Source organism: Daucus carota, chromosome 8 (assembly GCF_001625215.2).
Source record: "Daucus carota subsp. sativus chromosome 8, DH1 v3.0, whole genome shotgun sequence".
NCBI lineage: Eukaryota > Viridiplantae > Streptophyta > Magnoliopsida > Apiales > Apiaceae > Daucus > Daucus carota.
In genome coordinates this window covers 12861910-12875961 of record NC_030388.2, presented here as the reverse complement: position 1 = coordinate 12875961, position 14052 = coordinate 12861910, and the positions used below count along the sequence as shown (strand labels likewise).

Sequence of the window (14052 nt, the reverse complement as noted above, 5' to 3'; positions counted from 1 at the left end):
TAATAAAATATAAATAATAAATAAACTTGATAAAATATAAATATATTTTTTTAAATACTAGAAGTCATAACCTTTTAGTTGGTTGTGATAACATTTAAAAATAATGTGTAAAATTTTATAAATAATATTTTTACTGCTTGAACTCATATTTCAAAGTAATTGTTTGATATATATGGTGACTTTAGTGACCATATTGATACCGTTTGGAATTCAGTTTCCAACTTGATACATTAAACTCACCTCAGTGATCAAGTTGATAATTAACTCTATACATAATAGATAATTAGTTGCGAAGAGCCAAAAGTAAAGCAAAAGGCGAGTGGAAAAAGATTGCAATTTTTGGAGCAAAACAATTGAAGCAAATCTAGGGTCCCCGAAAATGGGTAATTTTGATGAATAAAAATACTCTAACAAAGTAGGAGCAAAAGAAAAGTTAGGTTGTGTTTTTTTGTGTTGGAGTTATCATCATGATTTCAACATTGTAACTTGTAAGTAGTCTAGTACTAGTAGAAAACAATCAAGTCAAAGGGAAGAAGAGTTTGTTTTTAGTCACACAACTGGCTCCAAATTCGACGGTGCTGAGGACACTTGCTCCAAAAAAGATAAAATAAATAAAGTATCGAATATTCCTCTTCATTTATATGAGCAGCAGCATCAGTTTGGGGTTTTGTGAAGAATGGTGGAATTCTGGAGCAAGAAGACGCTAATCGGTCTTGTATTGGGACAGATTTTATCGCTTTTGATCACTTCCACCGGTTTTTCATCATCTGAATTGGCTAGGAGAGGAATTAATGCTCCAACTTCCCAGTCTTTGTTTAATTACGTGCTCTTGGCGCTAGTCTATGGATGCATTCTCATTTACAGGAGAAAGCCTCTCAAGGTACACACATGTATCTACCTCTTACTTGTGATTATCGTCTAGCTGCGTTCACTTTGACGGAATGGAATGGAGCGAAAATGGAATGATATTTCTACTTTACTTTAAATTGGGGGTGATTAGAGAAAATGTCTAATTTTCGTTCCATTCAAACTGTTTTAACTATAAATGTAACACTCGTGTTTTGGAAGGAATGTTCGTTCCACTTCTTCATCGTGTTTTCCTACAATCTTCACACTCACTCATATTTAGTCACTATTTGTGTCGTACTTTCTTCTTTCACCATAAAACTTCTTTATAATTTTTCATCTCATTCTATGCCATCCAAGTGAACATCACCTAAGTTTACAAACAAGAGTATAAATGTCTTTCATAATTGTTCTTTCTTTTGTTAACCAGATTTTGAGATTTTCAATCCTCTTTTATTGATCTCTATACTGATGTTTTTTTCCTACTTTATTAATCATGTTGATGATATCTTGACGCTCAAAATTATGCAGTCAAAGTGGTACTTCTATGTACTTCTAGGATTGGTCGATGTTGAAGCCAATTATCTTGGTAAGCCATCTATGCTACTTTAGACAATACTTTCTTTCCTTTCATTCTTCAATTAATCTGCATGCTTAAAGTTGTTCAAATTACAACCCTTTTAATCTTAGATATTTTTCAACTGTTCTTCAAAGCTTCTTTCTAATACTAATGAAGGAGCAGGAATGTGCTCATGAAATTCAGTGGTTTACTGCCTTATTGACAAGCTATGGTTTGTTCTTATGTTAGTTGACAAGTTTGAAAGTTCCAGCATAAGTATACGTCAATGATTATGCTCACAATAGAACTAAAAGAGGTTGAGAAGTGATATTGGCCTATACGAAACATATATTGTATACGCATCTCTCTAAAGCCTAATATCCTCTAATCGTGTTGGATTGAACATGATGCTTAAGTTATTGTTTCATTGATTCGTGGATCATAAAAAAAAACAGTTGGAGGTCTAAGGAAAAATTTCATTGATTTTCAGAGCAATCAATCCAGTACTAATTTCCTACTGTTTAGAAGTCTTTAAATTAATTGAAAAGAATGAACGCTTACCTTAATGCAGTGTACTGGCCGTGATATGTATGTAGACTACAAAAAATAGGTGCATTTAACATGAATCAATATGGAAATCTAAGTGTATTTAGTGGTTTAAAAGCTAGCTTCTTACTTGTCTTTTGATGAAACATGTGTCTGCTCCTTCACACAGCTATGCATTACTTTTTTAATAGAAGTGTTAAAATACAAAATGTCCCATTTAGAAAAATCAGGAGCAAATTATATATACACATGATCCAAGGTGACTTCTTTTAAGTTGGATTCAGATTCATGGTATGCCTAATGTACGAGCAGAATATAATAACTCTCATCACACACCGATGCACCCATGTCAAACGGCACAAAAACAGTTCATGGCTAAAGCATCTAATAAGAATTCATCACTAGAATATGTTCGATGTATGTTCAACTGCAGGTAACCTGTTACAAATGAACAATATGAAGTAGATAGGTTGATATAATTATCAACTGTAGTTGCAAACCCAGATAAATATTTCTCTGTTTATCATATCTAAACGATTTAGTAGGAAAATCATTGTAAATATTAAAGAAAGCAAAAATAACCTTTGAGAGTTGTATTAATTTGAATCACAATGTTATCTGTGCAGTCGTAAAGGCATACCAGTACACATCCTTAACAAGTGTCATGCTTCTGGATTGTTGGTCAATCCCGTGCGTTATACTTCTCACCTGGCTTTTCTTGAAGACTAAATATAAATTCCGGAAATATGTTGGTGTTGCTATCTGTGTGGCCGGTCTAGTCTTGGTTATTTTCTCAGACGTACATGCATCAGATCGTACAAGTAAGCAGCTCTAAAGTTTTAATATTTAGCACTTCATGTTTATTTTGTTACTTCTAGAAGTTGGGGTTATAAACAAGTTTTTTGTCTCTCACTTTTGCTTTGGAATGGCGGTGGTTCTTAATTTATTTTCTAGTACTTACATTCAGTGTTAAGTAGTTACAGAATATGTTGATTATCACAGCAGCGTATCATAAGTAATTGGAGTGTACAAGTTATAGAAGTACCTGCCGACGGAACAAGTCAGGTACAATCCAGGAGGTTCTGCAAGTATCAACTAAATTAATTTAATAAATTAATAATATATATAATAATATTAGAGAAAACAATCCAAGAATCAGGGTTCTTTAATGTGCTATCATGAATGTCTAGGCTGTGTCTTTTATTATGCCTTGAACAGTCCTTTTTATGTTTATAAATACAGTCCCAATGTAAATTATAGTGCCTACAATACTTCCTTCCTCGTACGCAACTTCCATCATCAAAATAAGAAAAACTCTAAACAATTAAGAAGCCAGGTTACATAATACTCATGTCAATCTTTAATCTAATACTTCAGGTGTGTCTATGATATCATGTATAAGAATTTTAAATCCTCTCTTAATTCATTTTAATTCCTTAAGATTCAACAAAAAGTCGATATAAGCAGCTATAAAATTTAAGTATTTAAGACTATAAGTTTATTTTGTTACTCCAAGAAGTTGGGATTATAAACAAGTTTTTCGTCTTTCACATTCCCTTTGAATTGATGGTTGTTCTCAAAATTATTTCTTTGTGCTTATATTCGGTGTTAAGTGGTTACAGTCTTGTAAGAGTATGTATATTATCACATCAGTGTATCATAATAAAGGGAGTGTGCAAGTAATAGAAATTTTCTCCTTTGGATTAATGGTTGTTCTCAATTTATTTCCTAGTGCTTATATTCGGGTGTTGAGCTGTTACATTTTTACAGAGTATGTATATTATCACATCAGTGTATCATAATAAATGGGGTGTACAAGTAATAGAAATTCCTCCCAACACAAATGGAACAAGTCGAGTACAACTTAGATGTTTTTTAATCATCACCTAAATTGATGTAATAAATATATCATAAATATGAGAAAAAGCAATCCAAGAATTCGGGTTCTTCAATGTGCATTATGAATGTCTAATTTGCTTTTACTTTTTATTATGCTAAAAACAATCTCAATGAAAATTATAGTGCTTCCGGTTATGCTTTCTTTCAACGCACTCCCATCTTCAAACAAAGAACAACTCTCGACAATTTTAGAACCAAGAATTTTTAGTTTCACAATTCTCATATTAATATTTAATCTAATACCTCAATTGTGTCTATCATCATATCACGTATAGAAATTTTAAAATGCTCTCTCAATTCATTATAATTCCTAAAGATTCAACTAAACTAGTTGCTCTTCTTATTGTGTAATTGTACAAAGTGCTTAATGATAGATAATCAATTTAAGAGAATCAAAATATAACATGACAAATAAAAAAATCAATGAATACTACTACCCATTTCTAGGATTCAGGGACTAGCCATTTAAGATAGGATTGAACAAATATTTAAAATAAAAACCATGAGTAAGAATTGAAGTACCAAGTATACGTGTGAAGTTTCTTTGAAGTTAGGACGAACCCATTATCTCCTTCGCTCAATCTCTTGTTTCTCTCCCATCTCTCTCCATATCTCTGTAATTCTATGTATGTATGTATTATGTTTCTTGTCGTAGGATCTAATCACAAGCCTCGACAAGAAAGAATGTTTAAATGAGTCTATTGAATTGGTCTGAGCAAGGCTCGTCATGACAGAGCCTCTCAAGCTAACTTTGAATTCAGCAAAACTTGTTCTTTATTTCCTGTTCCAAGCCTTATATAGGCTACATATAATAGAAAGACTAGGTTCCTAAATTACACGTATCATTTCAGGATCATAACTAGTAAAACAAAAGCAATACAGGAAGCAAATAAATCAGAATATGAATCCAACTGTTGCCGATTCTTTCCTATATTGTACAGATTTCTTTCTTTTGGTACGCAACCCAATAACAGCATCTATATCAGTATGTAATATGGCTATATCTTAATTATGTTTAGAAATATATGGGCGGGCCTTCAAGAGAGCCTTACAGTGTGTAGGAAAATGAGTTTGAACTAAATAGAAAGCTCTAATATTAAAAATCTCATCCAGTTTCAGGGCCTAGAAATTTAACAAGCCCTTGAGAATCTCTGCCCTTAAATATCAGGTTCAAGCCCTCGACTTTCAACTACTTGAACTCTTTCTTCCTAGCATCTCCTCCTACTATCCATAGCTATCTCCATAACTTCCTGCAAACATATGAAAATAGTGATTAGCATTAAGCCAGTTTAAGTAACTTCTAACAAACTAATAAAGGATTTAGGTATCTGTTAGGGATAAAAATAGGAGATTCACCTTCTAATGCAAATCAAACACACAAAAAATATATGACACGGAAAATCCACGTCCCAACTTATATCAATAATCAAAACCATTGTTAATAATACAACTAACCAAACTTGGATACGCAAGCCTAACAATACTCAAATATCCGCTCGGAAGTGATACCTAAGTCTACATCTCGAGCACACATAACAAACATAATATGACTATGCATATATAGCCATCTCAAACTTAGCTAAATCAAAATCTAATTCTGAAATACCTAACTCCCATTAGAATCCAATTCTGAAATCTAACTCAAATCATAATCTAATTCATACTGGGTTAATACCAAAGAATCCTTCCCATATTTTGTGACCAAAACATACCTTTTATAATAATTGTCTAAATATATTATTATTATCCATATATGTTGTGGATCACCCAAGCCCATACTATCATTGTAATGGGTTGATACCTAACAGCATCACCATATAAGTTTAACTGGGTAGAATATGATATAAAATATGTGTACATTTAGCATGTATCAGTTCCTTTACTATAAGAAAATGATAATATTTTATAAATTATTAAGGAAATATTGTAATGATGATTTAAAATAGACTGATAAAATAATTCTACAGTAGGGTGTGTTTATGTACTACTTCTTGTGTTGCTCATATGGATACTCTGTAAAATTAATAGGTGGGAGCAGTCCTTTGAAGGGGGATGTGTTGGTGATTGCGGGTTCTATGCTTTACGCTATCAGTAATGTCAGTGAGGTAAGCAAATTTTAACATATCTTGTTCCATTATATTATATTTGGCTTCTGGATCCCTTAATTTGTTTTATCTCATTATATTTGAATAAGCAAGTGCTAGAGACTGATGGAATTCGCGAATATTAAAGAATTGCAACTCTTAATTCACCAATGTAACTTCAGTAATTCTACTAGAGAATTGCAATCACAAATTATACTGTAAATTACAACTGAAACTTGCCAACTTTCGAGATGTGGCCTCTCCCACTATAGAACTCTACACAATAATTTTCAATACCCAAACCCTAGTTGTTTTCCCCCTTTTCTACCTCCATTTTGCTAATTACCATATTACCCTCTTATTTCTCCTGCCCAGAGCCCTTACTCAGGTCCGTGCATAGCTTAGCAGGCCTAGCCCATAGAGGGTTGGGATGTAGCAGCATGCTTCAATATGCTTTCATTAATTTAGCTCCAATGAATGATGACTTTTCAGTTTCCTCTTTTTGATTCTTTCCACTTGCATGTGTTTCATCCCATCTTGCATGCCTGTTCTTTAGTGGCACCGTTTTTTAGTTTCTTCATAGAATCAAGATTCAAGACTGGAGAAAATTACTAGTTTCTTATAATGTTAACAACACACGCACACACACAAGTACACTGTTTATCTACCAACAAAAAAGGACAAATGTAATTCATGGTCATACCATCCCTGCAAGTACTACTCATGTTCTCTTTTCCTTCCAAAATATGATATTTATCAAGTAGTTTGATAAAATTTTTCATTCCAACTTCCTAAATCGCAAAATGAACATTTTTTTATTATTATTTCAGGTATAGATTTTACCCAGCCTAGAGAATCTTTATAAATAACAGAAGTTATATACCAATTATTGTAATGTTAATCCCTGATCTTGTGCAGGAATTTTTTGTAAAAAATGCCGACAGAGTGGAACTAATGGCAATGCTGGGCCTTTTTGGTGCTATTGTCAGTGCTATTCAGATGTATCCTTGATATTTATGACAACTCTGAAGATGTTTGTCTGCATGAAATATCTATGATAGTGTTTGCATATATAATTATGTATAGTGATTTTTTCATTCCTGACGTCATATCGTAAGATCTTTTGTTTAATGTTCTGTGTAAGCCTCTAACATTCATGTTTTTGGGGTGTCTTATTTATACCCGCCTATATTCTTTAACGGATACTATAGATGTGTATTGGAGCGCACTGAGCTGAAAAACATCCACTGGTCATCTGGGGTGGTGAGTTTCCTTGTCATTCTCCTCAATTTCCCCCCGATAAAAACATCCTGCTGTATCCCTTTTGGTTTATAAGAATGCTTCTTATCTATTTCTATGCTCTTTTTGTGACAGAAGTCAAATTACCGTTTTTCTTCATTTTCCTGATTTTAAAAACTTAAAGCGCTACCATATTATATTCAACAATCTTCAAGATAACTGTTTTTATAAAAACTATGGTGGAAGTATATCAGTTGGAAAGATGATAGATTTAGCCCACAATGTCTGGTGGAAAAGTACAAGTATCTTTACTGCTCAGAGTCTTAAATAGTTACATCTCCTTCTTTAACAATTTCAAGAAAGTTGTAAAAAATCTGGTAATGAATTTATCTTAAGCTAAATCACTTCTGATGTCTTGATGTTGGCAATGCTATCAAAGCATTAACCATTTTCGTTAAAGTAGTTGCCACAAAGTTCATGGCGGTTAATATAATATAAGACAAACACTTTTGTAAGTTTAAGCTTAATTTTGTTTTTATGAAGTCATTACTTTAGTCTCGTACTCACTTTGCTTAATATAGCCATTGAAGTAATTTTCAACTTTCTTGGTATAATTTATACCTTAGGAGAGGCAGAATAATAGTCCTCACCTCACCAAGAAAATAAAATGAACCAAGACTTTTTTTAAATTATTCTATTACGTGATTAAGTATGTCTAAATAAGGGCAAGTTGTGTATTCTTCAGGGATTATTATTCTGTACAACAGACATACCCTTACAGTTTGTGTATCTTGCTCTTGAAATCATGTAATTCGCTATCTTATCGTGAAATAAGTTTAATTGGATATACTTTCTGATCCCATGGTTTAGGCATTCCCATTCACTGGATTTGCGCTTGCAATGTTTTTATTTTATTCTGGAGTACCTGTTCTGCTGAAGGTATGACTTCAGCCATTGTTTTCATATACGGTTTTTCTATGGTGTGCCCATGGGCACACAATAAGCACTAAATTTTATGAGTTTGGTGCATTCTTATTGGTCATCTAATCATAAATAAGGATGGCCCCCCTGCATTTACACCAAGTCCACCAATCAAAATCCACTAAACTCCTCAAATTTAGTGTATAATGTGTGCCCATGGGCACACACTAGAAAGATCCTTTCATATATACTGATTACTAATTGTTATTGCCACCCCCCCTCCACCCCCCCCACCCCCCCTCCCCCCCAACCACCAAACACTTTTTACAGATATCATGCCATGGATAGTTTTGGTTTTATTATATAAAGAAAAGGATAATATTTGGTGGAGGCTTATAATTTTTTTATTCTGTTGCAAATCAAATGAGCATAATTATTGCCATGTAATTACGTATCTTTTGTAATTAAAAGAGACAAGAAAATATAATAAATTATTTGATTCTTCGGTTACACTTTTGAATCATCACTCCGACACTCCTGAATATTTGTAAAATTTATTTAGTGATTTCAAATTGACGATGTATTTCCCATCATCGACCCTGGAGCACTTCTCTCCACAATCATATTTTTCATTTCACTTCTCACCAAATTCAACTTCCGGAGCACTTCTTACCAAATTCAACTTCCGGAGCACTTCTCTCCAATTTTAGAACAGTGTTTCCTTTTCAGAAACATGTATCAAGTGGATACTTTTTTCAATCTTATTTCGACAATATTTTTGCACATGTTCAAACTTCTTGCATATAAAGCATTGAGGTTTATCTTTGTGCCAACAATCTATTTCTTCATGGCCAATCTTTTGGAATGACCATATATTTTTGTTTTTTGGCAAATAATCATCATTTTTATTTCTTATAGCTTTTTGTTTTTTGACATGTTCATCATCTTTATTTCTTATAGCTTTTCCTTGATGTTGGGCTTGCAAAGATTTAATTAGTTTTAAAAGAGGTAATTTATTAATATTTCTTGAATCTTCAAGAGATGATTTTTTAGCCTTAAACCCTTCTGGCAAGCTTAAAAGCAGATTCTCCACGATTCTGGTATCCGATCTTCTCCCATAAGCCGAATTTTGTTGATGGTGATTTCGGTAATTTTTTTATTGTCCATAAACTAATTTAGGTAAATATGCAAACTTTGGTAAAACAGATAAGATCTGATAAGTGAGTGATATTGCTTTAAAGATGTCTCAAAGAAGTGAAACTAATTGAAACCCTTATAAAAGAAAAACCATATTATAGATACCATGAAACAAAAGCAACTATTTGATTGATTGCAAGATCACTCTGGTTTGATTGGTCTTGTTTTCTCTTCGTCTACTTGTAAGTATATTTCATGATTTGGTCATTAACTAATCTCGAGTCTTGCAAAAAGAGAGAATAGATTCCCTCGTTATGAGATGCAGGTAAAAAAGAAGATAGAGTAATCATTATTTAATGAAACCAGCCCACTTCTAATATGCCACTATTCTGCTAGTCTAGAACCTAGAACTGAGGTAGTTAGATAAAAAAAACAGTATTTTTGATCTTTTGTAAATAGAATTTGAGAGTTGCTAACTACTGGAATTTTTGAATTTAATTATCATGTATTATCTGTTATATGTATTGCATTTCTTTTGGCATGCACCATCTACACTTGATAACATCCGACATCTTGTTTCTTCATCCTACATGCAGATTAGTGGATCAACAATGCTGAACTTGTCTTTGCTGACATCAGACATGTGGTCTGTCTTGATTCGCATATTTGCATACCATGAGAAGGTGTGTAACATATAAACATATGTAACACTAGCAGGCAATTATAATTAATACAAGCAAACACAGTCTGTAAGATATACATGTTATTGATTGTGTATGTCGACGTTTTAGTGAACATTTACCTCTGGGTTGAGTAAGCATATATAAGAATTTAGTTAAGCACCAATTCTGATGGTAGTTTTTTCACAGGTTGATTGGATGTACTTCATAGCCTTCGCCGCTGTTGTTGGAGGTCTAGTTGTATATTCAGGGTAAGTTTCAACTTGCTTCTGGAGGTGGTCTTAATACTCTTTTGCTTAGTGGGTAAATGGTTTTAATTTATCTTTAGAGATTCACAAGAAGTATGAGACTTTGCACTTTATATAAAAGAATCTTACCCTAACATAGTATATATCTCAACTGGTTCCATATGGAATATAGATCAAATTGTTTCCTTCATCACTATGATACCAAAAATTTAAGTCCAGTCTTAGTTTCCATATTTGAAAACTGCAGCAAATTGAAATTACACCTAAAGGGAGGTGAATAGGTGTATAATGGCTTACTATGACTATTTTTAACTTTGACCAACTATTATAGTTGACTGTTATTAAAGCAGTCTATAGTGTCTTAGACAGCTATGTCAAGCTATTATGCATGCGCTGACAAAACTAGCAAGGTGCAGTAAAGTAAATGAGGCACAAGACGTTTTAGCAAGGTTCGACCCCTAGTTCTAATGGTCTACGTCCTGGTAACTTATCAACTTCGTGAGAGAATATATTAATACTGAAAATTCAATAATTACAGAATAATAATATATCTCCCCTTTTTCCCCGTCACTGAAAGTAGCTTGCTATTATCCCTGCAACTTGAGCCGACTGCATGGAGTAGTTGTTTAATTTGATTGTCTTTCACATGATTAAGGTTGAGAATATTAATCAATACCTTCCCGATCTCTTGACAGATCATTGTTAGGTTCTTTAAAAACAATATCAATAATAGTTCTTCAGTAATACGTTTCTTTAAGTTATAATATCTATAAGCACGACTTCTTAAAGAATAACCGAGAAAGATAACTTCGAAAGATTTAAAATCAAATTTACCATCTCTATCAATATTTTTAAGCACAAAACATTTAGAACCAAAAACCTTAAAATACCCGATGTTAGGCGTTTTGTTCTTAGCAGCTCATATGGAGTTTTATTTAGAATAGGCCTTATGAACACACTGTTGAGAACATAGCAGGCTGTATTGACCGCTCTGCCCAGTAACTTATTAACAACTTGCTTTCTTGCAATAATATCCTGACTGTTTCTTCTAAAGACCTGTTTTTGTGTTCAACAACTCCATCCTGCTGAGGTGTCCTAGGAGTTTTAAATTCATGTGTGAATCCTCATTCTTCACGGTAAGTAATAAAGTCCTTTTGGAATTAACCTCCTCGATCAATCCTTATATCGAAAACTCCTTATACCTACAAGCTTAGTTTTCAACTTGTTCTCGAGAAGCTTAATTACAGCTAGAGGGGGTGGGGCGGTGAATAGGTGTATAATGGCTTAGTATGACTATTTTTAACTTTTACCAACTATTATAGCCGACTGTAATTAAAGCAGTCTGCAGTGTCTTAGATAATGGCTCACTATTTTCAATTCAGCAGTGTGTTATGTCAAGCTATTATGCATGCGCTGATAAAAACAGTAAGGTGCAGTAAAGTAAATGAGGCACGAGACGTTTTAGCCAGGTTCGACCCTAGTTGTAATGGTCTACATCCTGGTCCCCTACCAACTTGGTAAGAAAATATATTATTACTGAAAGTTCAACAATTACAGAATAATAATATATCTCCTTTTTTCCCATTCACTGCAAGCAAGGCAATAACGGCGCCAGTCGAGTCTCGGCGCCCGTGTATCGTGGAATCGACTAGTCTACAAGTCGCCCGACTAGTCGTAGAAAGTCGACAAGTCATTCATATACATATTTATACTAGATTTAATAAATATAATATAGTTGAACATCAGTTTATATTTTGAATCAAAAGTAAAAGATAATAAGCAGGAGTGAGATGTACATGATTTGGCAGATTGTTAGTTCACATGTAAAGTGAAGCCAGAAAGCAGTGACAGGTCGGAAATATAAATGTTAAGTTGAAATGATACAAAGATTAGGGATATACTGATATGTTGAATATGATACAAAGATTATGTAGCCGGAATAGATAATCAAGGCCTACACGCTGACAACAAGTCTATTAGACGGGCCTGATGTAGCGCCCAAAGCCTTATCTTTGTTTTCGCATAAGATTTTGTCTAAAAAACCCTACTTCTAAAGTTTCTGGTGCCGGGTCGGGTTGGGTAAAACCTATAGTCGCCGGACTAAATAAGTCGCTGCTTGACTTTCTCTATAGAACGACTTGTCGACTAGTCGACGACGGCTAGTCTTAACACTCTCCTTGTTTTTAGGATAAACGTTTGATTGATAAAACGGAGCGTGAACGTGCACTATAAAAATATATTAATCAATACATAATTAAATCCTAACCCTTGTAGACTTCGTATTGATGTGATCGGGATAAAATTCTAAGTCTGGTAGGTTTGCTTAACAGTTTGCTGTTTTTGAAAAACAGCTTGCTGTTATTGTGACAATATAACTTCCTGCAAAACTGAGTTAGTATATACTTATAGCAGCAGGCTATTATCACAAATTATGAACATGTTAAGCTAGTATATTAAGGTCGCTTGCTGTTAAGTGTGATCATCAAAACTTGAGATTTGCAGAGATAAAACTTTAAGCACCTGGAGAGTTTTATGTTGTTTGTAACATGCTAAATCCCTTTTTAAGACATGTATACAGAACATTGGCACTAGGTAATTTCTTATTAATTTGCAGAGTTTGATTCAATAATCACTTGTATTTGCTAATTTCTAACTTATCTCTGATTGTCACAGGGGTGATAAGGAAGTGGAACAGAACTCTGCTGAGGTTACTGATGAAAATGCAGAACAAAGCAAACATCTTGACGAGGTAAGTGGCTTGATGAATAGCAGTAAAATGGGGATGCCAAGGAGCTCTAAATCAGTAGATGCTTCAACCAGCAGAGGATATGTATAGCACATAGTAGAATATCATTTTTTTTGTGGGGGGGTTGGAGGGGAAGGGGAGGATTTTATGTATTAAAATGATCAGATATTTTTAATAAACTACACAGGAAGAAACAAATAACCATCGGGTCTTCCTTGAATATAGCAGCAACCCACCAACCAGTCTGACCCTCAGAGGCATGCAAGACAAAATTTAGAAGTAGAAAAATGTATTATTCCCAGTTAAACTCGTAGTTGTGGGTTAAAGGACGGAGGATAGCAAAGAACACGGGGGTATAGTTTGATCAACAGATACCGGCCTATGTAAAACAAATTGCTTACTGCTATCGTGCCGCGAGGGGTGGGGGTTGTTTTTGGTATCGAACAAACTGTGAAATTTTAGTCGGAATCAAAATATAGGATTAACCATCTTTTGCCCCTCGTTAGTATACGATTGAACCCGTATATTTTAACTGTCAAGGTATTTGAAGTTTGAACCCATATTTTGGGCCTTAAGATGCGGTATATGTAGTTATTTACTCTTATATTTTTTAACAGTACATATTGCAGAGATAAAAAAGACAACTACATGGTAACACAGGTACTTCATACAATGTATATATGTTGAGGCTGTTTGAAGGGAAATTATAAAGTTGATTACTTTTTGGTTATTGTGATATATGTGGCATATATGGAGTTCAAACTTGGATTCGACTCGTTAAAAACGAATATAATCCGTATTCGTATGAAAAATGAGTGAATTCGAATCTGTTTTTGTAATTCGAACGAATACCGAGTCGGATCCTATTTTTCTGGTACTCGGACATATATATTTAGAGTAGTTCGACTAAATTAAGAGTACTCGAATATACATATTTAATAAAGATACTTGAATCGAATTCGTAAATCATGTATATTATTATGTATTAATATACATCATATAATATATATATATATATATATATATATATATATATATATATATATATATATATATACACACACACACTCTACAAATGATTTCATTTTAGTTATAGTACATAATTATTCATGTATTTATAGTTTTTTAATTATCTTCTACGAATTCG

The 14052-nt window shown here is 33.4% G+C and overlaps 1 protein-coding gene across 1 annotated transcript; it reads left to right on the top strand.

Moving 5' to 3' along the window:
• Nucleotides 1-482: 482 nt before the first annotated feature.
• LOC108200039 (uncharacterized) lies at nucleotides 483-13519 on the top strand. Its single transcript, XM_017368098.2, has 10 exons — nucleotides 483-880; nucleotides 1378-1435; nucleotides 2578-2772; nucleotides 5879-5955; nucleotides 6853-6935; nucleotides 7146-7197; nucleotides 8044-8112; nucleotides 9828-9914; nucleotides 10101-10162; nucleotides 12833-13519. Exons 1-10 carry the CDS (start codon nucleotides 677-679, stop codon nucleotides 12993-12995), a joined length of 1050 nt encoding a protein of 349 aa, XP_017223587.1. The 5' UTR covers nucleotides 483-676; the 3' UTR covers nucleotides 12996-13519.
• The last annotated feature ends 533 nt before the right edge of the window (nucleotides 13520-14052 follow it).